General features: G+C 45.7%; 5 protein-coding genes across 5 annotated transcripts; 4 read left to right on the top strand and 1 right to left on the bottom strand.

Annotated features, from left to right (window-relative positions):
- The first annotated feature begins 200 nt into the window (after positions 1-200).
- AGABI2DRAFT_207398 (hypothetical protein) lies at positions 201-6,725 on the top strand. The gene is made up of 25 exons (XM_006462721.1): positions 201-343; positions 401-427; positions 479-612; positions 664-2,165; positions 2,218-2,252; positions 2,303-2,390; positions 2,441-2,774; positions 2,823-2,867; positions 2,918-2,922; positions 2,975-3,018; positions 3,074-3,120; positions 3,169-3,273; positions 3,321-3,337; positions 3,387-3,465; positions 3,517-3,533; positions 3,586-3,680; positions 3,733-5,309; positions 5,371-5,471; positions 5,523-5,557; positions 5,620-5,853; positions 5,907-5,954; positions 6,005-6,121; positions 6,179-6,512; positions 6,564-6,640; positions 6,694-6,725. The coding sequence occupies exons 1-17, from the start codon at positions 270-272 to the stop codon at positions 5,066-5,068; spliced, it is 3,984 nt and encodes a 1,327-aa protein (XP_006462784.1). The 5' UTR covers positions 201-269; the 3' UTR covers positions 5,069-5,309; positions 5,371-5,471; positions 5,523-5,557; positions 5,620-5,853; positions 5,907-5,954; positions 6,005-6,121; positions 6,179-6,512; positions 6,564-6,640; positions 6,694-6,725.
- Positions 6,726-6,750: 25 nt separating this feature from the next.
- Positions 6,751-7,643, bottom strand: AGABI2DRAFT_207393 (hypothetical protein). Its single transcript, XM_006462720.1, has 6 exons — positions 7,517-7,643; positions 7,322-7,464; positions 7,067-7,264; positions 6,983-7,004; positions 6,846-6,930; positions 6,751-6,789 (listed from the first exon to the last, which is right to left on the bottom strand). Exons 1-6 carry the CDS (start codon positions 7,541-7,543, stop codon positions 6,770-6,772), a joined length of 495 nt encoding a protein of 164 aa, XP_006462783.1. The 5' UTR covers positions 7,544-7,643; the 3' UTR covers positions 6,751-6,769.
- A 1,686-nt stretch (positions 7,644-9,329) lies between these two features.
- On the top strand, positions 9,330-11,157 carry AGABI2DRAFT_179406 (hypothetical protein). Its single transcript, XM_006462719.1, has 11 exons — positions 9,330-9,399; positions 9,468-9,786; positions 9,807-9,879; positions 9,933-9,956; positions 10,005-10,102; positions 10,167-10,281; positions 10,377-10,433; positions 10,514-10,688; positions 10,753-10,840; positions 10,906-10,955; positions 11,016-11,157. The coding sequence occupies exons 2-11, from the start codon at positions 9,596-9,598 to the stop codon at positions 11,093-11,095; spliced, it is 951 nt and encodes a 316-aa protein (XP_006462782.1). The 5' UTR covers positions 9,330-9,399; positions 9,468-9,595; the 3' UTR covers positions 11,096-11,157.
- Positions 11,158-15,546: 4,389 nt separating this feature from the next.
- Positions 15,547-17,002, top strand: AGABI2DRAFT_144260 (hypothetical protein; the record flags this gene model as incomplete). Its single annotated transcript, XM_006462718.1, has 10 exons — positions 15,547-15,704; positions 15,757-15,829; positions 15,888-15,911; positions 15,961-16,058; positions 16,118-16,274; positions 16,331-16,387; positions 16,466-16,646; positions 16,748-16,795; positions 16,857-16,900; positions 16,958-17,002. 10 exons carry the CDS (start codon positions 15,547-15,549, stop codon positions 17,000-17,002), a joined length of 885 nt encoding a protein of 294 aa, XP_006462781.1.
- Positions 17,003-20,008: 3,006 nt separating this feature from the next.
- AGABI2DRAFT_179405 (hypothetical protein) lies at positions 20,009-21,929 on the top strand (the record flags this gene model as incomplete). The annotated part of the gene is made up of 9 exons (XM_006462717.1): positions 20,009-20,163; positions 20,220-20,292; positions 20,426-20,523; positions 20,583-20,739; positions 20,796-20,852; positions 20,931-21,105; positions 21,170-21,257; positions 21,319-21,362; positions 21,561-21,929. The coding sequence occupies 9 exons, from the start codon at positions 20,009-20,011 to the stop codon at positions 21,719-21,721; spliced, it is 1,008 nt and encodes a 335-aa protein (XP_006462780.1). The 3' UTR covers positions 21,722-21,929.
- Between the last annotated feature and the right edge of the window lie 1,465 nt (positions 21,930-23,394).

Raw genomic sequence — 23,394 nt, 5'->3', positions numbered from 1 at the left:
ATTTAAAGGACAGATTCTCTCATGATGTTGACTGACCTGTTTTGTGGGTTTTTATGCCAGCCTCTCCTTCTTCCCACAACCTAGCCGCTGTTTTCCCCCTGTAAAGCATGGGAGATATCTATACGCGGCCTTTCTCCAAGAATTATAGGCATGATGTCCATCGTTGAATTAGTGGTTCGTTAACGCTCATCTATTTTTGTAGTGGCCTCATCAACCAGTCGGTCATCGCGATAGGACTTACCGTACTATGTGTCGGCGCACATGAAGTTATGAAGAGGCGGCGGCGAGGTGGACATAATGCTGAGGACCAGCTTGGTAGGCGGGAGTCTTGGGAGTTTGGATAGTGCGTATGACGCCTTTGGCATCCAATACATTTTCCCTGACTTGCAACTCTTTCTAGTCTTTATCAAGGACGCTCTTGGGCAAGGTCAGTCCTATTTCTCTTACCATGAAGTAGGATTTAAAGTCAATTTCACAGATTTCCTTCCCCTCCTACTCCCAAGGGCTGGATTCTCTCATGGACGAAGCAGGCAATTAAATTTCCCGAGGCCAAGATACATGAATTACGAGGAATTGATGCAACACTTTATGTACGATTTCTACGCGGATGCTGTGAGTACGAACTATTGACTAGTCGGTGGAGAATTCTAATACCTTTCGAAGTGTGGTTCGCCTTGCTCCACACTTTGACGACCTTTCCAATCCTATTCCCCATCCATGTACGATTCTCGGATGACAGCATATCACCCAAGTCTATGACTCGAGCCTCTATATCTTCTCTCGTCGGCACAAAGACTGGTCTATCACTACTATGGATTCATATCTGTCTGCTATTCTGGGTTACCCTTTCCTGGATAGCAACACTTCTGTGGATATGCAATGGAGTCTTTAAACTTCGTTCTTCAGAGATTGATGCTATCACACGGTCAAGCTCCAATGACGATGTGGACTCTGTGTACTACCCACATCCCCATACTCAATTCAACTTCACCGAAATCCCCGAAGCTGACCGTAATCATCCCAACAAGGGCCTTCGCTGTCGTACTGTCATGGTCTCCTGTGTTCCTCAAAACCTTAGAAATGAGAAGGAGCTCAAAGAGTATTTCGAGTATTATATGAGCCGAAAGGTTGAAAAACCATCCATGGGACTGACGTCATCAACGCAGCCCGGTTTTCTCAACAAATCACTTGTATTCCTATTCAATCGTGCCAAACGTCTTCCTACCAGCCCTATCCTTTCCTCGTCGCACAGTGATCATGAAGAGTCACCTTCAGCAACAGCCACCCCTCGGGACAGCTCTGATAACTCGACGCTACCCACCAAGCCGTTCATTGAACGAGTAACGATCGTTCGTAAAATGACTGAACTGGCATCTTTACTGGAGCGTCGCGAGGAAATTCTGCGCCTTCTCGAAACAGCACATATCAAACTGGCGAATAAGACCATTTTGGCGGCTAAGGATGCTATGGAAAGGCAATCGGCGAGGAAACCCCTCGCACATAGTGCTTCCAAAGCCATGGAAATCGCGCGGAAGCGGAGATCTATTGCCCAAGACCTAGAAAGTGGAGTGCAGGAGGAAACATTGGACGAAGAATCTCGTATGGAGCAGCTCATTGAGGTCATTGGTCCATTTGTAAAGGAGCTTGGGCCACAACATTCTCTGCCTAGACGCTCCAAGAAGGCTCTAACTCGGACCTCACAGAAAGCGTTAGATAACTGGTGGGCACAAGGCCCAGAACCTAGACATTCACATGGACCTTCGGATTCTAAATATCCGCCAAAACGACAGTCGAAACAATCACATTCAAGGACCACAATCTGGGATGCGCTCTTGAGCCTGCCACGAAGTAGCTTGGATGCCTACCAACCATTGATTAACCTTGAACATATGTTTCGAGGCCAAGTAGTGCCCTCCATCGACTATTATACCGCGAAGCTCAACCTCCTAACGACTCTTATCACGGAACAGAGATCCAAACCTCCGGCTAGTTTTGAAGCCGTTTCAACAGCATTTGTCACATTTGCCGACCCTGTGGACGCCAGACGAGCTTGTAAATATTTGGCTGTGCACCCCAATAACCCGCTTGCTTGCTTCGTGACTTTGGCTCCCACATATAGCGACTTGGACTGGATACGAGTCATGAAGTCGTCGTTCAATGCTGAAGTAGGTCACCTGCTTTTCATCAGAGACACTAAGCTGACCCATGTGCCATCAGTTTGTCAAGGACTGGGTTGTCAACCTCGGTGTTTGGTGCGCTTATTCTACAACTCACGTCAGACTCTATTCTAATCGTTTCGAAGGGGTTTCACTCTGTTTTGGATTTTCCCTGTATCGTTGCTTGTGGGTTTAGTATCTATTCAGAACATCAGTTTGTTCTGGCCAAGCTTGGTGAGCATGATTAGATATGTATCGCAGGCCCTCCGCTGAACTATTCAAAGAAAAAATATCTAGATCATCACCCTTGGCAATCAGAGGTGATACAATCATTTCTGCCCACTCTTCTCGTTGCTCTACTGGCCCTCCTCATACCCCTCATCCTGTTACTTATCGCTAAGAAAGCACACACGATTACGACTTTATCTGCTCTTCACGACCGTATAATGACTCGTTATTACAAGTTTTTGATTGTCAATGTTCTTGTCTTTTTTTGTGTCGGTACTGCTACTTTGCAGTCTGTCCTTCAATCTTCTCAATCCGCGACGGATCGACCGGACGTTATACGGATCGTGGCCGATAGTTTCCCGACTGCTGGTCCTTTTTATGTTGGCTGGTGTAAGTCTTCATGTTACTGTCCGCATATAGTCTAATAGTGAGCTTCAGTGATATTCACGACTGCCATGCACGGAACTTTCGAGCTAGCTCTCTGTAAGTCCTTTCAAGCCAACCTCTTGATTTATCTGACAATGCCTTTGTAGTTGGCGTCAGTGATACTCCTGGATATACTAGACGAACTCGTACTGATCGACTCTTAGCTTCCTCTATTGCTATACCCCAGCACAAGCAGACAAGTCACGCCGTAAGCAAGAATTTTCAATCGTTATCCGTTCGATGAAATTCAATCACTGTCATAGACGTAAAAGAGCTGTTGGAACTAGACCCCGTACATTTAATTTCTATTGTAAGTCGATAAAACGTGTTTGCTCGTACTTTCTAATCGCCTTCACAGATTGGCTTCCTAATCATATGCTGGTTATGCATGTGCTCCTATTGTTTTCTGTGCTTAATCCTTTCGTGCTACCTTTCGGAGTTTTGTACTTTTTCGTTCAATTTGGTGCGTAACTTTCCAGCGCCCCAACCAATCACTGAGTTTCCCTCTAGTCGTTGTTAAGAACCAAGTCAGTCACGACGTTCCAGTTATCAACCAGTTTCTAATGATATTCTAAGCTTATCCATGTCTATGCCAAGCATTATGAAGGAAATGGACAACTGATCCTTATTCGTGTTGTTCGTTATTCGTTAGATGGTAAGTTGAAGTTTGTTCAAATCGCAAGGTAATACTAATTATTCTATCTAGGCCTTGTGTTGAGCCAGGTATGCAACGTTCGTTCTGAGTATTGGCGCCGGCGCTGAGGTGTCGATTTAGGCAGTTTTTCTTGCATATATGGTTGTGCTCAAGAAATCCGTCAATGTTGGGTTATCCGCGTTTTTGATTACATTCACCGTCACCGCCAAGCTCACGTGAGTAATCAAAGATCTTTGGTGGTTTGGTTGGTGTTGAAGTATATCTTAGCTTGACAAGGATGTGTCGCGCTCACTTCGAGAAACAAGATATACTTGAAGCAGATCTAGTCTGTGACAGGCAACCTTCATATGATGCGACCTGTGACGAAGAACGCGCGAGGTCGGCTTCTCCTCTTCAACATCAAGACAGTGACAAGCTCATCCATCATGGTCGTCAACAATCTCGAGTGTTGTCACATGTCGGGACTTGGAAACTTCCAGACTGGATCAACTTTTCGTATAGTTCTTTGCGAAACCGTGCCCATCAGCCTCAACGCAGGCCGCCAATTCCTTTTGGACCATACGAAGGCTCATTTTCCCGACTACATTCCATGTCTCTTGATCGACAAATGTCACATCAGTCGGCGCGGCCTGGAGCCGGAGGTTTGTCGCCACGATCGGAAAACCACCCCACTGAAAGAGTCGATCATCCTCCGAATCCTCGTTCTAGTCACCTCGATGATAAGCCTGTCGTGCCCCACCCGTCCCCAATCATATGGGACGACCAAAAGAACCCGGATTTACCCTATGATAACCCGTTTTATACACGGACGATTGATAACGTTTTGTGGCTCCCCCGCAACCCTTGCGGCTTATTGGACTTGGATGACACAGTTGATATGAAGACATCTTTAACGGTTGAAGTCGCCGCGGGGCAGTTAGGTAGTTTCCCAACTGGGCTTCTTGAACGAGTATCCACCGGAGAAATGTCCCAGATTTCTTCCAGACAGATGACAACTTCATCAGAAACTATGGCTTCTCCTGTTCCCTTTTCACTTGAACTGCAAAAAGTTGATGATGCTGGGGAAATCGAGTTACCTGCGGTTATCGCTAAACGAGTGCAGGCTGGAGAGACAGATATGGAGTATGTTGTTAAGCCACGGAAGGTATCAGGTCCTCGCGGCAGATACACAAGGAGCACCACCGTGCCTGCTAATAGGGTTCGCTCGAGGTCCCCAACCCATACATCACCGTCTTTACTGTCCACTGATGGAATCATTCGGAGACGAGATCGTTCGCCTTCCATTATGTCTGCCCTCCAACTTCCATTCCACTTGCCTCAAACCAACTTGCCAGAGCATGATCTTGACGAAATGCAATCCCCTTCGATCATACTTCCGTTTAGCGCTTCAACCTCACGAATATCGTTGGCTGCGCAGGATAATCACACGATACGTCCATCGCGATCGCAAAACTTATCTACCTCGAGTGTAATTTTCCGCGAAGTTCTTGCAGAGGAAGAAGATGCCAAGCAAAGTCGCATTCTGGAGGAACAAACTGAGGCGACGAAGTCCCTGAACAACAAATCATGGTGGACATCATGGATGTTCAAGAATTGGCAATAAGATCATCAGTACGGAGTTTTACATCTACTTATTTGATCAATTATGATACCCTCCCGGATCAATCATATAGACCGTTCGCATTTACACTGTAACAACATAGTACGCATGATCTGCTTGTCTATACTCGGCCGCATAACAACTACTACATTAACGTTGACTTAATTCTCCGAATCCGATGATTTTCCCTGAATTGAATTCTCGAGTTCAGCCGACACCGATCAACGGCGATGCTTTTGCGATACTTAAAGCGAGAGGATGAGCCGATGGAGTCTCCAGACAGTAACCAATATGCTTTCACTCACTTGGGCTATACTTTCTGCCTTGACTCTCAGTGTCAGCGCTGGTAACAAGATTTGGGATGGTAGCTTCAATCCCTTCACTACCGCTACAGATTTTGATAAATGTATGTATTTGCCTCCCCCACATCTGTTGTTCGATGTTCAATAGCTCTTAGGGGATTGGTCCACCCCTGTCGGTACCTATCAATGGGTGAGTTTGAAGGCGGTTGTCAAACATACGGCCGACATTTTTACTAAAGGAACATCTTCTAGTACATCCATGGTAGTCAGTCTACCTCCCGCTACCTTGCCGTCTCTTCAGACTACAAGAACCCGGCCATGTCATCTGAGCAGCGTGGGCTTAAGTTGACAATTGACGGCACCTCCAACTGGAATGGCCAAACCTTGGAGCGTACGGAATTGATTCCCCAGACAAGCTCCAACCTCGGCTCTGGCAATTTGTTCTACCACTTCTCTGTCAAGCGTTCTTCTACTAATCCCCCTGATGTACGTCCTTCGGAAAGATAACATAAAACCTGTACTGAGACTTTCTTTTGCAGTCAACTCTTGAACACCAAGTTTGCTTCTTCGAGAGCCATTTCACCGAGGTATGTCCTAGTTTCTTGCAGCCCTGAAAGTGCTAATGTTCCTAATTCAGTTAAAATATGGCGTTGGCTCGAACCCTACCAGCCTAACCTGGATGATCAGTGGTGCCGAACAATGGAATATCCCCTTCGATGCCAACACCTGGTTCAACTTTGCCTATGATATTGATGTGAGTAAATATTCTCGAAGTGGTATTTCAGTTGTTAATGACCGCCCGATTGTGAAGTTCTCTGCTGGAACTGTTGGGCTCTGGGCTTCTACAGGCTCTGACCCGCTTAAAAAGGTCGTTCAAAATAGGAGCGCCCCAACGAGCACAAACTCGGCCGACTGGCATCTTGGCGTCCTTCGTATTGTGACTAACCAGACTCCTGAAGACTGGTATTTCAGTGGTGTCTACGTCGAAAACGGTCCCATCACTACTGCTATCGGTAGTGGTGGCAGCCCACCATCCAGTAGCCCACCTGCTTCTACGTCGCCCTCCACCACACAGCCGACCACAACGCAAGCCCCTACTACCACAACTGCGGGACCTACACAAACTCAATGGGGTCAATGTGGAGGTATGTATATTGACCAAAAATTCACCGCCAAGAGGCTGACTTTCATTGCAGGAGTAGGCTGGACTGGACCCACAGTCTGTGCGAGCCCATTCACTTGCACGCCCGTCTCTCCTCCTTATTACTCTCAGGCATGTATATCTCTTTCATGTGTATCGACTGAAACTGACAATCGTCTTCATAGTGTATCTAAGAGATTTTTATACAAAAAGTTTCAGCCATACTTCATTGTCCAACCAATACAAAACAGATCGTTGCCATTATTTAGTCTCGGCGAGACCTATTGAGAGTTGCATAAGGATCGACTGCAATAATAACGATTGTCAGAACACATACCAATCACACCACATGCGACTCTAGCACCAGCATTGCCGGTTTTGAGCGACTCTACATCTCCGCCCCGACCATGGTCATCAGTTCGCTGTCACAAATGTTAAGATCAAAGGCCGTGCAGCGAAGACAATGAGACCCACCGCATGAATGACAACCGCTCGACTGGAAAAGCGGGAAAAAGGATAAGAATTACGAAGAAAAAACATGTGCCGTCTTTGACTTACCCAATGATGCTGTTGGCACCATTAAGGGAAATTACGGAGTCTTGTTGATTCAATGAGACTTCACCCTTGCCATTTGATTGAAGATTCCCTAGATCTCCTACGTGGCGCACTTTGTCACTCGGTGCACCATGAGTCTGATCAAATGGGTTGAAATGAGGCCCAGCAGAGGTACATCCTTTGGTAAGGTCACCCCATTGACTGAATAAGCTTGTCAGTCGCCAGATCGTTTATACATGAAAATGAGGCTGAGCATACTGAACATGGAAACCACGTTTAGCGTTGGGTGGTAGACCTCTGATATTCCCCATCAGCGTAACAGGGCCATTCCTTGCTGATTGAACAAAGACAATGGTTCCTTCAACATTAGAACCATCTTCAGGCAACAAGATAGCGGTTGCCTAAAAAGACAAAAGTTGTAAGAGATGTCAGATCAGAAAGAGATTTACGAACCCTAGTAGCGAGTGGAATGTTACCCATCCTCGAATAATAGTAAGCGTAGCCTACTCCCAGAGCCGCAGCGGCAGTGGTGGCAAAGGCGACGGGTTTATTTCTCGAGACAGCGTTTCTGAGATTGTGGTAATAATCCATAGCGTGTTGTTGTTGGATTCGGAGTGCTGGGGGCCGAAGGTGTCTTATATTCATTGTTTACGTCGTTGTCCACTTGCTCCACAGAATCTCACCCACCAGTACCAAAGATCAACCTTTACTGGTAATTGATTCCACATGAGATACTTCTGCCATTTCGTAGCAACAACTCACCATGTACCCGATGCTGGCATTGGACGCGTCCATTTGAATCGCCCACGCCGTAGTTGCACTTTTTCGCCCTAGGAAATCCATGCACCGCTCAAATGGAGCACAGAAATGGAGATAGACAACAACAATGTGAGAGCGCAGGTTGATACTGCTGAGCAAGCGAACAACACTGAAGTGGTCAAGAAATTGTCACATAGGAAAATGCGCGTTGAACATCCGTGATCTAGATCAGATCCGAGCACAGCCACCCTGCATGGATGCCGATCTGGAGAGGTTTACTTCAACGTCGTAGCTAACTCCTCGAAATTCAAATTCACAACTCTGACATATTTTATCAATGAAAATCATCTCTCGCAGTAGACTTGACCCACACTTGGATGAGAAATGTGCGGCTTGTATTGCCGAATACGTGAAAGACAACGACGTTGATCCGCAGAGCACCAAAAACCCTTAACAAATATATATACTACAACGTCGACTTGAGGCTCCTCATATAGCAAACTCACAGGACTTATAGACCATCGTCACCCGAGCCAACAGAGTATGTACATCAAAATTTGGCCGAGGGTGTTGAAGAGTATTTGCAAAGACCAATTTGTAATCTGTCGTGCAGATCGTCAAATTGGATTATCTCGTCCGATAGAGACCATAGTCTGGAATAATCGCGGATGGGAAGTAGGGGATCGGGGTCTTTCTTCAAAGACTCTGAGGTTCCTACTTGAATTGACTCCAGAAGAAGAAATCAAACTAAGGGGGACTCGGAAGAGGCTGGAGAACCCTCTCTGTGGTGTAGCCTCACCCATCGAACTTTTGTAGGTAAAGAGCGATGAAGAATACAGGCTCTTCGAAACAGCTGTCTCGATACCAAGCCCAATGCAAGGCTTCAAACGCTCTGAATTGATGCTATAAATAGCAGAGAAGGGGACGATATTGGGGAGGCCTTTCATACAAGAAAATGTCATTTTAGGTTCGGAAAGCTTATAGAGATCTAGCTATCAAAATGTGAAATGTGAGTGCAAATTCAACGACCCACAAGTCCGGTAACCAGTTCGCCATACCAGTTGATCAATTATTACCTTTTTCGCATGCTCACAACACACTAGACATAAACATGCTGCATAAATACGACGAGCGAAACTGGGATGAAGTTGGGGGTGGCGCTTTTCATGGTGCTGGTCAAAGATCAATAGTTCAATGGGAACCGGTAGATGAGGCATGTAGGCATTGGAGGCGTTAATGGTTCTTTCGTTCTCTCGCCCTCGGGAATTCATGCATAGCTCAATCCGAATAGACCAGAAAATAGACAGCGTCGTGAGACACCATGGTCAACTGAGCCAATGAACACCAGCGAAAATGTAACGACCTATCCAAAGAGGAAACCTGGTTTGGATGAACCGCCCACGGGACGCAGACTCCACTCCGCAGGCACGGTGGCTGTGCCCACTACCATCTGGATTTCAAGCATAAATGGTCTTCACGTCTCCAGGCTTCCGGGTCGCTTTTGATACCCGGTGGCAGCTGACGCCTTTTCTGCCTCATTGGCATCCGGTCTATTTTCATCTTGTAGTGTCATAATGGTAGGCCGCTGGGTCACTTATCAGCGCTTATCATCGTTTCATACTCGTGGCTGAGAAGTTTGTTCTAGGAGGATGTGCCAAGCTATGTTGTAAGAGTCAGAAGGACTCGCTATCAGCTTCTTGAACACACGGTCGACCTGTATAAGTACTCGAGTGCTCTAGCTCAAGATGACGCGTTTAGTTCTAGCCAGCGTCGATGTTCCTGAAATCTCTCTGCCTGCTGCTTCTTTTCTTGACTTCTTTCGCTGCTTCCCATCCAAAACAACGGTTTCGATGGAAAGATATTAAATACGTGTATCTGTTCGGCGATTCCTACTCATTTGTCGATGGCACGTATGGTTTCGGCACGTACAGGTCGGAGACATTCGAAATCAACTTGGGAAAAAAGTATTAAGTTATCCGCCTAGTTATATGGGTTGGGCTACAAAACTAGATTTCACGCCCGAGCAACTCCTTTCCAATGCGATTCTTCCCAACAAGGTTTGAGCAAATTGATCTCCATACCTGGTACAATCATATTGACACTGGTGTAGACCAGTTCAGGTGGAGCAAATTGGGTGAGCATCATCGGAGACCCCTTCTTGTATTATCTGACGCCCTCATAGATTGAGCACCTTACCGGATGTTATGAGGGCTTACCATCCCACTGTCACCGGCAGTTGTGGAATTTTGCGCATGGAGGAGCTGATATCAGTGCATCAATGTATGCCTCGCCTCACATAGGCCCATATCTATCCCTCATCATCGATTCTTCTTCGATGTGTTAGATTACCACGCCGTCTAATAACCACGGTTCAGATTGGGGATCAAGTCCAGCAATGGCTTGATTATGCCGCCGATATCCTTCCCCGGCCACATGGAAAAACCCTAACCGTCTGGTGGGTAGGAATCAACGACTGCGCTGATATAACCAGAAATGCGACTGTTCGTTTCAGCTTCAATACTCATATTTCGACGTAACAAACATTCTTGTTTAGATCACAGATGTAGACGCGTTTATCGATGCTGATCTGGAAGCTTACTTCGGTCTCGTTGTATGTCTCTTGTTTCTTTTCATTTTCAACATCCACCCTCTGACACCTGTTATTCATTGATCTCTTTAACATTATCCTAGGAAACCACCGCTCGCAATAAACTTCACGCGCACTTGTTCCTTAATGTTCCTCCAATCGATTTATCTCCCTTTGGAAAAACATTCACCACTGGACCGGAAAGTCTGAGAAAGACCATTCACAAGTTCAATAAAAAATTCGCCGCCCGCGCTGCTAAATACGCGACGGATAATCCAGGTACTTTCGACCAATGCCATTGGCCAAACCAGTGAATTTTATATTGACCACACGGTGGTTGTAGATCAAGTGGTATTGACATTTGATGCTGCCTCTGTTTTCGAAGATGTTCTGTCTCATCCAGCCAAATTTGGTTTCAAGGATACTACCCAGTATGTCCCTAATCTCGCGCGTATCAAAATGGTATCTGTGTATACTGATTTTTTGAAATTACTAGCTTTTGCGAGTTTTGCGCAGCTCCCGATCGAGAGGGTTTGTTCTGGAACAGTGGGTTTTATTTTATTTTACGCTCCGGCGTAAAACAATCTCATGTGGGGAACATTCTAGACGACGAGCATCCAAGCGAGCCTGTACATAGAATATTGGCAGAAGCCGTTGAGGAGTATTTGAGAAGAGCGGATCTGTAATTACTCAAGTACATAGTTCTGTATCGCTTCTTCCCCTCCGAGGAGAGTCCCCTGTCATACGCATTTTGAAAGCCGTAATGTAGGATGTGAAGCGGGAATTCCAAGGACCTCATGGTTCTTCGATCTCGAGGTACCTGACAGTTTAACTTAACGCTGTTCGGCATGAAGAGATAGGTTTGCAAGCTAATTGAATACCATCACCTGAGAATATACAAAGCTGCTCAACGTTTTCGGGGCTGCTCAATACCCAACTTAAACCTGTTAGCACTGACCATCCACTCCCACTGTTCTCATTCTTCCAATAAATCTCATTATTTGATTCGATATCTAATAGAATTATCTGTCAATGGAAGAATTTCTTTGGTAAAAGACTATAGTTCGGAATAATAATGGATGGGAAAATGGCCGATTGAGTCCTTCCTTCGAAGACTCTCGATAGTATTGATTTTTCAAGATTCCACTCCAGTCGACTCCGGGTAAAGGAAGTAATCAAACCTGAGGAAGAGGGGCCGAAAAACCTGATCGAACACTAGTTTGGGCTACGCTCATTCAAACCCCCCGGTAGGCGAACAAATAATGGATGACAGGAACTTTGGACCGGCTGTTCAATATTTGCGCAAGTCACTTGATGGTCTCCTGTATATTTGTTGAAGAGCGATCAATAGGAAATACACCATGGCGAGGACGGGCTAGAGACTATAGGGAAGTGTTAGGTGAGTAGAAGTAGGTATTGACGCGTTCATGATTCTTTTTTTTTGGTTTCCTCGTCCTCAGGAGAGTACGGCACACGATCCGAGGGTAGAACAAAGCCGTAGTGCATCATATGTGAGAGCCCATGACGTCAACCAAGATGTAATAACTGGCCATTTTTAATGAACTGCTTCCACGGCGCAGCGCCTAGACACAGATGCGGACACTGCGGCTGTGCTTACTACCATGTGATCCAGATTTTATCTACGTCCAACCCATTGTAAGACGGCTAGGAAGATACGGAGGAGGGACTCACGTTGAGTCTGCCTCCAGGACGATCCGCCTATATCACGTCAATGACTTGGTCCCAACTAAATCATTGTAAGTTATGCAGGGGCGAACTATACGACTCCAACATTCGCTCTCAATACCCCTGGCAGCTGACTTAATCGGTGCCTTATCTACTGCCGGCCTATATGCAAGAGGTGGCAGATCTCCGATTTAGGACATCCGCCAAATCATGGGGGTGGGGTCGTACCTCCATATAGTCTATTCGTTTCCTGCGACGTGGCCTCAGGCCTCGGGCAAGGCAGAATTAATCCATTTCACCTGCCCCAGACATCTCGGATCCGTGTCTATTACCCCTTTCGTCTAGCTGCATGGAGGGGTATGTCATTACATTCTGGCGTTGCGAAACAAACCTGCCTCTTTGTCTTCATTTAGTTATCTGTCGCAGAATGACTCTTTTCATTTGTAGGATTCCAACCTGATTACTTGGGTGTTTTCTTACACTTTAATTCCATTGTATTGATACCACTTCCTCTAGATCTACATTTATCAATCTGATTAACTCAAATACCGGGAGCATCAATTTATGATGGCCAGGAGAGTTCAACCATATCTGTATCGGACTTATCGGAGGATCTGGCTGGTAGTAGACTAGGGTAGGCTGTACGAGGCTGTACGGCCATAATTCAATATTCAGTGCCCGCCAAAAAGTAAAATTCAGAAGGAGTTGCCAAGTCTGCCGCTCCATCCCCTGTAGCGTGACGCTGGCATATTTTTACGCTAGTACCAGTGGTCGCTTGCAACCACGCCAAGTTCTACGACGCCTGCCGAGTTATGGCCTGTAAAGGTCGGGCTTGTTATTACATACTTCCTTCTAGAATTAGAATAATAAGTCAACTTGTTAACGAACACATGGTCTACAAAAACTCGACTGCTCCCATACGAGGCGACGCGATAAGTTTAGCCGACATCGATGTTCCTGGAACCTCTCTCTTTCGCCGCCTTCGTCAAGATCTCGGTTTTCGATAGAGAGACATTGAATATGTCTATGTGTTTAGGAACTCATATTCATTCGTCCCTAGCCCGTTCGCTTTACCGTCTTCAAATTAATCATATTTGAATCCAGGTCAGAAAAAAAGCAGTCAATTACCCAGCTTATACAAGTTTTAATGGTGATGATACAAGATGGTTCTCCAACCCCGAAATGGAAGGAAATGAATGACATCAGGAAGCCCGGAGCCCCACCCCACCTATGATTCTTGATTTTGGTAGTAAATCATTTTTTATCATACTTGTTATGATGTACCGCGGACTGTATTCGATCGCCGCGTAATAATCTTGATAAGAAAAGAAAAGAAAAATGCTACAAGGACGACTTTCATGCCCGAGCAACTTCTTTCAACCGAGATTGTTCCTAACAAGGTATAGACTGGTATAGCGTTATTCCCAACATTTTAAGGCACGTCCTTCATTACAAGCAGAAGGTTTTACCGTGAGACATTGAGCAGAATAACAGGATTTGTGAGTTATGCCAAGACCAAGAGAACGTTGTCCGACACAGTGAGTTGATTCTTTTGTGGGGTGTTCTGCGCGCACTAAACTCACATGGAAACAACCCTAGATCCTCATCATCCAACGGAGGATGCACACAAGATATCGGCAGCAGCTGTTGAGGGGCATTTGCTGAGTATTTGGGAAGACTGTGTTTGTAAATTGTCGTGCACGCGGAAGTTGGAAGATTGGGGTTCAAAGACTCTTGAAGATTATTTTCGATATTCCAATTTCAATTACTTCAGGTATAAACTAAATGAAGTAGTCAAACTAGTAGAGGGGGAAGAGATGGGAAAGTTCGTTCGGGCACTTGTTTGGAATGGCCGCACCCATACAACTCCCTGCAACTCCTGGTAGGCGATTAAAGAAAGATGAATTTCAAACCGTTCGGACCGGCTTTGTCAAGACTCAATAGCAAGTTCAAATCTAGAGCTAAAAGCGCCTTGTAGTGGCGAAAGGGGCAAACTGGGGCAAAGAAGACACGAGGGAGCACAGGACCCCGGATAATCCCTACTAATGTTGGATGCCAAGTCGGACAGATTTTGGACTTTTTGGCCGGGAGGCCGGATGCCATTTACTGTTCCGGCAAAACTCAATTTTGGGTGAGGCTGGATCCTCGGACCCCTATATTAGCCTGAGGCCGGATCCATCACACGCCTCCATTCCGGACATAAGTGGCCGTGGTGCAGCGGTCAGGAGTTGACCTCAGCCGCCGAAACTCAACGAGGGGACGTAGGTTCGACTCTCATATGTAGCAGTTTTTAACAGTCATTTTGGCACGTTCAAATATCGCTTTCCAAGTTTTTCGGCAACCCCGAGACCCGCAGGTACCTTCAAGAAATTACAGGAGTGTATTGTGAATTTAACAGAGCTGTCAAAGAACACTACGAGTTAGATTAGACATTTCATTGGGCCACGATTTTTTGCTGATATTTTTACGATTTTTTACGATTTTTGAGCCATTTTGAGGCCGGATCCCTAGATCCGGACAAGATTTTTCGCGAGGGCCTTAGGCCGGGCAAAAATCCGGACAGAAAATCCCAAAATGGCCAAAAAACGGTCTGGCCTGGAGCCCGGAAATTGACCCTCTTTCGGATCCAACATATATAGGGATTATCCGGGGTCCTGGGAGCACTTCGTATGAGAAAAAAAAGTCATATGTTTGAGTATGTTTGTAAAGCCGGTGATCTATTGCTCAAAATATGAAATGCGATTTTAAAATTAGCAGCCCGAAAGTCTGGCAACTCGTACCAGTTGACCGGATTACTGACACTATTTTTTGCATGTGTACAAGTCACTTGATGGATTCGTCCGTGTCGGTTTATTGAAGACGACCGATCAACCATAATCAGCATGAAATTTGCGTTGTGTACTTCATGGGGCTAGCCAAAATTCGACGGGAAACAGTAAATGATCGGAAGTAGGTATCGACGTATTCATGATTTCCTTTTTCTCAACTTAGGGCCTAGGAATATTCGTGCAAGCGTTCGATCCAAGCATGGACTAGAAATTAGGGTGCATCCGGAAGACAAGGGCTTAGATGAACTGTCTCCACGGCTAGAGCTAGCGCGCAGACGTAGACAATGTGGCTGTGCTCATCATCCCCGATTTACTTTTAGCAGGGCGGATTATATAGCTCCAGATTTACACTCGCAATACCAGGTGGCAGCTGACCCGCTTTTGTCTCATCTGGTGCCTGCATATGTCCGTCTCGTAGTCGCATGATGGCAAACTGTGGGGTCTTAATTCAATACTTATCAGAGTGACAAATTTACGAGGCCTGCCAAGATCTTGCCAAGTTACTGCCAGGTTGGGGGCTTGCAAAAGTCGGAATTGCTATTAGCTTTTCGATCACATGGGCTACTTGCATAAATACTTTAGTGCTCTGGTAAAATCGACGCAAGGCCCCAGTCAACGTCTTCATGCTTCTGCAATCTCTCTCTGTGCTTCTATTTTTGGCTGCTTTCGCTGCCTCTCTCCCAAAACACAACAGTTTTCGATGGAGCGACATTGAATATGTCTACGTCTTCGGAGATTCATATTCATATGTTTCTGGCACGTTTGGTCTACCAGGCTTCAGGTTAGTAATATTTGAAATCAGGTCAGAAAAAAGCATTAATTATCCCGTATAGTTTTATTGGTGATGCCACTCAGGTTGCTTTCACGCCCCAGTCGCTCCTTTCAAGTGAGATTCTTCCCGATAAGGTATGGATGACTTCACTCCTGTGTTTAGTATAGTCATAGTGAACACTCATATCGACAGACAAGCTCGGGTGGAGCAAATTGGGTGAGCCAACAAGATCCCTATACCCTTGCATTATCTGACGCCTCGATAGGCAGAGTACCTTACTGGATGTTATGAGGGTCTACCGTCAGCTTGTCCACGTCAATTGTGGGATTTCGCGCATGGAGGAGCTGTTATTAGTGCTAAAATGTAGGTGTCGCTTCATTTCCAGACCGTAACTCTGCCTCATCATCGACCTGATGTGATAGGCTGCCACGCCGTCGAAACACCACGGTCGAGGTTGATGAGCAAGTTCAGCAATGGGCAGATTATGCCGCCGATATTCTTCCCCGCACGGACGGCAAGACCTTAGCCTTCTGGTGGACGGGAATTAATGACTGTACTACTATATGCAAGAACGCAACGGTTGGTTTTAGTTTTCCTTTCAACTTACTTTGAAGTAACATACCGTTGCTCTCTAGATCACGGACATAGACGCGTACATAGATGCCGATCTGGAAATCTACTTCAATGTTATAGTATGTTTGTTTTTCTTCAACATTCAAATCCACACTTTGACAGTTGTTATCAATCGATATTTTTTATCATTGTTCTAGGACAACGCCGCTCGCAATAAGCTTCGCACACACATGATCATGAATGTTCCCCCAATCGATTTATCCGCCTATTTGGAAACGGCGCCGGCTCCATGTGATGCGAAACGACTAAGAAGGACGATCAGCACGTTTAACGACAAACTCGCCGCTCGCGCTGCCAAATATGCGAAAGACCATCCAGGTAATTTGATCTAATATCATCGATCTTGAACGGAAACTGACCCTATGGTCGGTGATCATAGAACAATTAATAATGACATTTGATGCTGCCGCTGTTTTCAGAAATATTCTTGGTCAACCATACAAATATGGTTTTACCAACTCTTCATAGTACGTCCTTTATTCCGAACTCGCGCAAGGAACTAACGTGAGATATCTAATGGAATAACAGCTTTACCGGGCAATGCGAAGATCAAGGGAGCTGGGTCTGGCACAGTGGGTCGATTTTTGCTTCTTTTGGATTTTGCGCGTAACTCATGTGGAATGTTATAGATGATGAGCATCCAACACCACGCGTACATAGAATTTTGGCAATGAATCTTGAGAAGCATTTGAGAGGACATTGTCTGTAAAAAGTCGTCTAATCCGTCATCGGACAGTCGGATGCACACACTCAAACCCTATACCTGTCATGTCAAAACCCATAAACAGCAATTCCCTTGCTTGGCAAGAGTTTCTGGGGCAACAATTTATACCATAAAAGGAAAACGGGACTACGTAAAATGTCCATATGTACAAGTAATACACAACAACATAAAAATGAAGTTGCGCTTTCACGATCAGTTTCCCGATCCATCCAATTCGGTACCGGAGATTTCGGCCCCATAACCCACCAACCAACGCAGTCGCGTCACTGGAAGGCTCTGGACGGTCAGCGAGGGATTAATTGGACTAATACGGTGTCTTGTAGGTAATCCGATGATCTGAATATGATCACATGGACACATGTTCAATGGTAATTTGCTGTGGAAGAAAGTGAATGAAGTTGAATTCCAGAAACCGGAGGAACCAGACGTGACACAGTTCGTGATTGAGTCGAAGAGCATAACAATTATAATCCACACGAATACGGCTTTAGCAACTCTTCAAGGTACGTCCTTCGTTCCAGACTCGCGGAAGGGAAGGAATTACCGTGAGATTTTGAACGGAATAACAGTGTTTGCGAGTTATGCCAAGACCAAGAAAGCTTCTTATGGCCTAGTGGATCGATTTTTTTTTCTTTTTGGGTACTGCGTGTAAAAAATCCATGTGGAATACATTCTAAACGATGAGCATCCCCCTTGAATCACGACCATGTGCATAGAATATTGGCAACGGTTGTCGAGGAATTTTTGAGAGGACCATATCCGTAAATTGTCGTGTATGCGGTTTTCTTCCCTTCCCCCTGACAGTGAGATGCACTACTGCGAAAGCCGCAAAGAATAGTCTTGAATCAGAACCCCAACAACCTCATGGTATTTTGATCCACGGGTGCTTGGCAGTCTACTTAACACCGTTCGGATGGAGAGCTCAGGTACAAACGTTTTGTCACCTGAGCTGAAGTCTAATTCAAAAGTCATGCGACAAGATAGTCATCTAAACATGGATTGGAAGATGTAGGATCGGGGTCTTCCTTCGAAGACTCTCGATAATTATTTTCGATATTCCGACTTCAATGACTCCGACTAACTAAATGAAGTAGTCAAACAGATCCTGGAAGAGGGAGGAGACTCCGTGAGACCACCAAGGGTTTGATTGACCGAATGTCAAAGTTGGCACGCCTGGAGAGGCTGGTGAAAGGAACCTGTTATCTCTATCTCCTCTCATTTGATCCCAAGACACCTACAGGGCCATCCAGTGTGTGCAATTTACGTAGCACGCGAGTAGATCTTACATCAACTCATGCTTTATATGCACCCCAAACCGCCATCAACTAAGCCCGGTACGTTCTTGACAGGTATAACTTCGGGGCGAGTCTACTCCTATGACGTCGCAGAGGGCGAGGCTGTAGTTCTGGCTGGAACAAATCATTCGGCATATGTTGCTAAATCAAGTCCGGAGGATACGGTAGATTGGTATTCCGAGCAGCTATCGGATGGGATGATACAGTGCGAGCAATCACCGGGGTCAGATTGCAAAACTCGTATCGTGAATAATGCAATATTAGTCTGAGGCCAAAGTTCCAAACTTCGTATCCACTGACGTCAAAATCCTTCCCGCATACTCCGATTTACACTTCAATTTTATACCCACTTTCCCTTTGAATTGGATAACGCCTAAAATAGGTTTGCTACATGGACTGTCATTTTAGAATCAAGACGGCCGTTGTGGCTTTTGAGGTCTCCCTTGCGATGCGGGAATGGGAAAGGGGAGGGGGATCGGTCTTTGAGAGGACTCAACACGATGCATACACTGCCGTGACAGCATTCTAACAATTCTCTTTCGGAGTTTCTGCATCATAGCTTAAAAGGCGCTGATCCTTCTCTGATCGCGAAGAGCCGCTTTGTAGCGTTCCGTTCTACAATTTAAACACGGTTCTCTGGGTCCATGGTCTCATTTTGACGGATTTGTCTGTTCAATCGTTTACTCACCCAGGAGTTGTAATCAAATATCTTGGCTGTGATCTTCTGACTCTAAGTTCGGCGGGCCCTTGAGTAAGTACTGATATAGATGCATTGATTCAGATCACGGCGTCGCTTTCCTTTCTCCAGCTTTGTCACTCAAATCTCGTTTGAGTCCTTGCTATCTATCAGTCTAGCCGAACCACGCTCTGCGACACTCATCACAAGACTATACTTCGCTTCCAGCAACTCTTGAGAGATATGTGGATCTTGGGAAGTTCGATGTAGTACAATCCAAACCACTCAATGTCCACACCACACGTGCTATTCCATCTCCAGCCAATACTCAGTGAACTGAACTTGGGCATAACTAAAGTTAGCAACAAGGGGAACTTGGAGGTCAATTATCAGCGGTCAGTAATTCGGTCAGTCGCGAAACCTCCATCTGGCCTGCTCACTCGAAAAAACAGGAAACAGTAGGTGATTGGATGTAGGTATCGACGCGTTCATGAATTTCCAATTTCTCGTCCAAGGGTCTAGGATTGTTCGTGCGACCGTTCGATCCAAGTATGCACTAGATATAGGGGAGCACCCGGAAGAATATGGCCGGGGTTTAGATGAGATATTTCCACGTCTAAAGTGCGCAGACACATGCAATGTGGCTGTGCTCACTACATCATAATCCAGTTTTGCAACATTTGCAGGGCGGATTGTACGACTCCAGACTTTCACTCTCAATTACCAGGTGGCAGCTGACGTTTTTTGTCCCATTCAGTACCCGCCTATGTCCGTCTTCTAGTCTCATGATGGCAGACTGTGGGGTCGTAATTCAATGCTTATCCGAGTGACGATTCCACGAGGGCTCGCCAAGTTCTTGCCAAGTTACTGCCAAGTTATGGCTTGCAAAAGTCGGATTTGCTATTAGCTCTTTGGACACATGGACTATCGCATAAATACTCGAGTGCTCTGGTAAAATCGAGGCAAGGCCCTAGTCAACGTCTTAATGTTTTTTAAATCTCTCTCTGTGCTTCTATTTTTGTCTGCTTTCGCTGCCTCCCGTCCAAAACATAGTTTTCGATGGAGGGACATTGAATATGTCTATGTCTTCGGCGACTCATATTCATTTGTCCCTGGCACGTCTGGTTTACCATCTTTCAGGTTAGTAATGTTTGAAATCAGGTCAAAAAAAAAAAATCATTAATTATTCCGCTTAGTTTCATTGGTGATGCCACAAGGATGGCTTTCACGCCCGAGCAACTACTTTCAAACGAGATTATTCCTAAAAATGTATGAATAACGTCACCATATGCTTGGTATGATAGTAGTGAACGCTAACGTCGGCAGACAAGCTCGGGCGGATCAAACTGGGTAGGCGACCCTGAAGATCCGTACCTTTATGCATTATCTGACACCCCAATAGGTAGAGTACCTTACCGGGTGTTATGCGGGTCTACCGTCATCTTGTCCACGTCAATTGTGGGATTTTGCGCATGGAGGCGCTGTTGTTAGTAGTAAAATGTAGGTGTCGCTTCATTTCCAGACCGTAACTCTGCCTCATCATCGGCTTGACGTGATAGGCTGCCAGCCCGTCGGAACACCACGGTCCAGCTTGAGGATCAAGTTCAGCAATGGGTAGATTATGCCGCCGATGTTCTTCCCCGACCGCACGGAAAGACCTTAACCCTCTGGTGGACGGGAATTAACGACTGCACTAACATATGCAAGAACGCAACGGTTGGTTTCAGTTTTCTTGTCAACTTTCTTTGAGGTAACACATCGTTGCTCTCTAGATCACAGACATAGACTCGTTCATTGATGCCGATCTGGAACTTTACTTCGATGCCGTCGTATGTTTTTTTCTTCTTCAACATTTAAATCCACACTCTGATCCTTGTTATCAATCCATCTATTTATCGTTATTCTAGGAAAACGCCGCTCGAAATAAGCTTCGCACTCACTTGTTCATGAATGTTCCTCCAATCGATTTAGCCCCCTATGGGGAAACGGTTCCGGGTGGAGAGGAACGACTGAGAACGACGATTAACACGTTTAACGACAAATTCGCCGCTCGCGCTGCTAAATATGCTAGAGACCATCCAGGTAATTTGGCCTAATATCGTCGATCTTGGATAGAAACTGACCCCACGATGATCGGTGGTCACAGAGCAATTAGTAATGACCTTTGATGCTGCCGCTGTTTTCGAAAATATTCTTTCTCATCCGCACGAATATGGTTTTACCAACACTTCAAGGTATGTTCTTCATTTCAGACTCGCGGAAAAAACTACCGTGAGATATTGAACGGAATAACAGTGTTTGCGAGTTATGCCAAGACCATGAGAACTATGTCTGGCACAGTGAGTTTATCTGTTTGTGGGACGTTCTGCGTGCAAAAATCTCATGTGGAAACAACCCTAGATCCTCATCATCCAACGGAGCATGTACATAGGGTTTTGGCAGCAGCTGTTGAGGAGTATTTGAGTGGACTACATTTGTAAATTGACATTCACGCGGTTTCGGTCACTTTCATCACTCTGCCGTCATCTGTCAGTCAGATGCATTAAGCTTGAAAGCTGTAATGAATTGTTGTAATCTATGGACTCCAACCAACTCCAACGCGACCTTGTGTTACTTTGATCCACTGGTGCTTGGCAAGCTGCTTATCACCGTTCGGCGTAAAGAGCCCGCATACCAAAGTCCAATTGAATGCTACTGAATGCCCATCTGACAGATGATAATTAAACGGAGTTTACACAGCCTCTTGATTATCTATTTGAGGGTGGTTCAATAGACTCTCCCGCCAATGTAATCCTCAACTTGAAGCCATCCACAGCCATCTGGTCCAACTGCTCCCGAACTTCCTCCCAACGAATCTCATTCAGCGATTTGATTTCTAGAAAAAATTGACCGTCTATCAAGTGATCTTTTCTGGCAGAGACCATATTTAAGAACAATTGCGGATTGGAAGGTGACGAAGATTCGATGTCTTCCATAGTTTGAAGACTATGACACCTCGAGTCGATTTGTATATTTTGTAGACCGACCATACAGGGATTGTTGTTACGGTCAAATCCGTTAAGCGTGCTGAGGATATACCCGAGATTCCAACAATCAATTTCAGGCAGATGAAGGGATCGTACTTGACGGGGAAGAGATCGAAAAATCGTTTCGAGTGTTTCTCTGGAGTAGCTGTACCCATTAATTTCAAGGATTGACCATGAAATAGGTAAACGAACTATGAAAGATACGAGTTCTTCCAAGCCATCTTTATTGGGGCCAAGCTCCAGACCTAGAGCCTCAAGCGCAGGGAATTTGAATTTGTGCAGGATAGGAGCGATAAGCGCATCAGCGGAACAGGGGGAATAGAAGATTTTCATATGAGGAAAGGTAATGGGTTGGGAAACCTGAGGAATGATTTCGGTAATGTCGATTGAGGTTTGATGACATGTATATTCAACGAGATTTGGGCATAGGATGAGCATCTGGATAGAGATATGTAGGGGGGTGTCAAAGAAACGGAGAATGGTGAGACTTTGACACAGGGGTTGAGACGGGAGATGTATGAGAGCGCCCCATAGATATAGCTGGCGAAGACGAGGGAAAGCAGATATCTGAGTTGTATGAAAACCGGATAAATCGTCCCAAGTCCATTTCAACCGTAGATCCTCTAGTTGAGTGAAATCAGCCGGTGAAAATGAGATAAAGCTCTGCGGTATGGAGCACAAGCTTAATAGTTTGAGTTTCTGTGCTCCGTTCCAAATACAGTTGATTACCGGCTCGAGCTCCGACTTTAAGATCAATCGCCCATAGCCTGGAAATACATAGAGGGCGAGGGAAATAGTCATGTTTCCGACGTTTGTAAGGTAGAGTTGAAGCAGCTGGGCCTTTCTTTCTGCATTTTTACGCGTGACGTTGACAACCGCATTCGTCCACAACTGAGGTGTCGCGAAGATGACTTGACGCCAGTGCCAAGACACGGCGCTTAAGGTTACCTGTCTATGTGATTCAGATACGCTGCCGTCTTCATCCTCTTCCAGAAATTCCAAGGCGGTGAGATCTGTGGATGGGGATGCATGTTGAAAGATGGTGGAGAGGATTTCTGGTGGGCAGACCCTGGTGGATGCACGGAGTTGGTTGAGGCGCTGTAGAAGCTTTACGCGGGCGGCATTAAGAGACAAGATGAGGTCCCCAAGATGCTCCGTTGTTCTGAGGATAGAGGATACTTCTTCAGCTGCAGAAATGTCCTGTAATGGAGACTCGGGCGACACGCGTTGTCCGCAGGCGTACGCAGTTCATCGAGAATAATCGAGAATAAGCCGTCTGATCATGACTGGACAAAACACCGGACCAGCGATCAGGAATGACTAAGCTCATTAAGCACTACTTAAT

This window comes from Agaricus bisporus (genome assembly GCF_000300575.1).
Source record: "Agaricus bisporus var. bisporus H97 unplaced genomic scaffold AGABI2scaffold_7, whole genome shotgun sequence".
In the NCBI taxonomy this organism is placed as follows: domain Eukaryota; kingdom Fungi; phylum Basidiomycota; class Agaricomycetes; order Agaricales; family Agaricaceae; genus Agaricus; species Agaricus bisporus.
This window is presented reverse-complemented; position numbering and strand designations above follow the sequence as displayed.

Coding starts and splice junctions, on each gene's coding strand:
- AGABI2DRAFT_207393 (XM_006462720.1), bottom strand. CDS start 7,543: ATGGGTAACATTCCACTCGCTACTAGG. Junction 7,005..7,066: donor GGTGCCAACAGCATCATTGG/GTAAGTCAAAGA, acceptor CCGCTTTTCCAG/TCGAGCGGTTGTCATTCATG. Junction 6,790..6,845: donor AGTCGCATGTGGTGTGATTG/GTATGTGTTCTG, acceptor AACTCTCAATAG/GTCTCGCCGAGACTAAATAA.
- AGABI2DRAFT_179406 (XM_006462719.1), top strand. CDS start 9,596: ATGTTCCTGAAATCTCTCTGCCTGCTGCTTCTTTTCTTGACTTCTTTC. Junction 9,880..9,932: donor ATGCGATTCTTCCCAACAAG/GTTTGAGCAAAT, acceptor ACACTGGTGTAG/ACCAGTTCAGGTGGAGCAAA. Junction 10,282..10,376: donor AAACCCTAACCGTCTGGTGG/GTAGGAATCAAC, acceptor ATTCTTGTTTAG/ATCACAGATGTAGACGCGTT.
- AGABI2DRAFT_207398 (XM_006462721.1), top strand. CDS start 270: ATGAAGAGGCGGCGGCGAGGTGGACATAATGCTGAGGACCAGCTTGGT. Junction 3,019..3,073: donor ACAAGCAGACAAGTCACGCC/GTAAGCAAGAAT, acceptor TCACTGTCATAG/ACGTAAAAGAGCTGTTGGAA. Junction 3,681..3,732: donor ACCGTCACCGCCAAGCTCAC/GTGAGTAATCAA, acceptor AGTATATCTTAG/CTTGACAAGGATGTGTCGCG.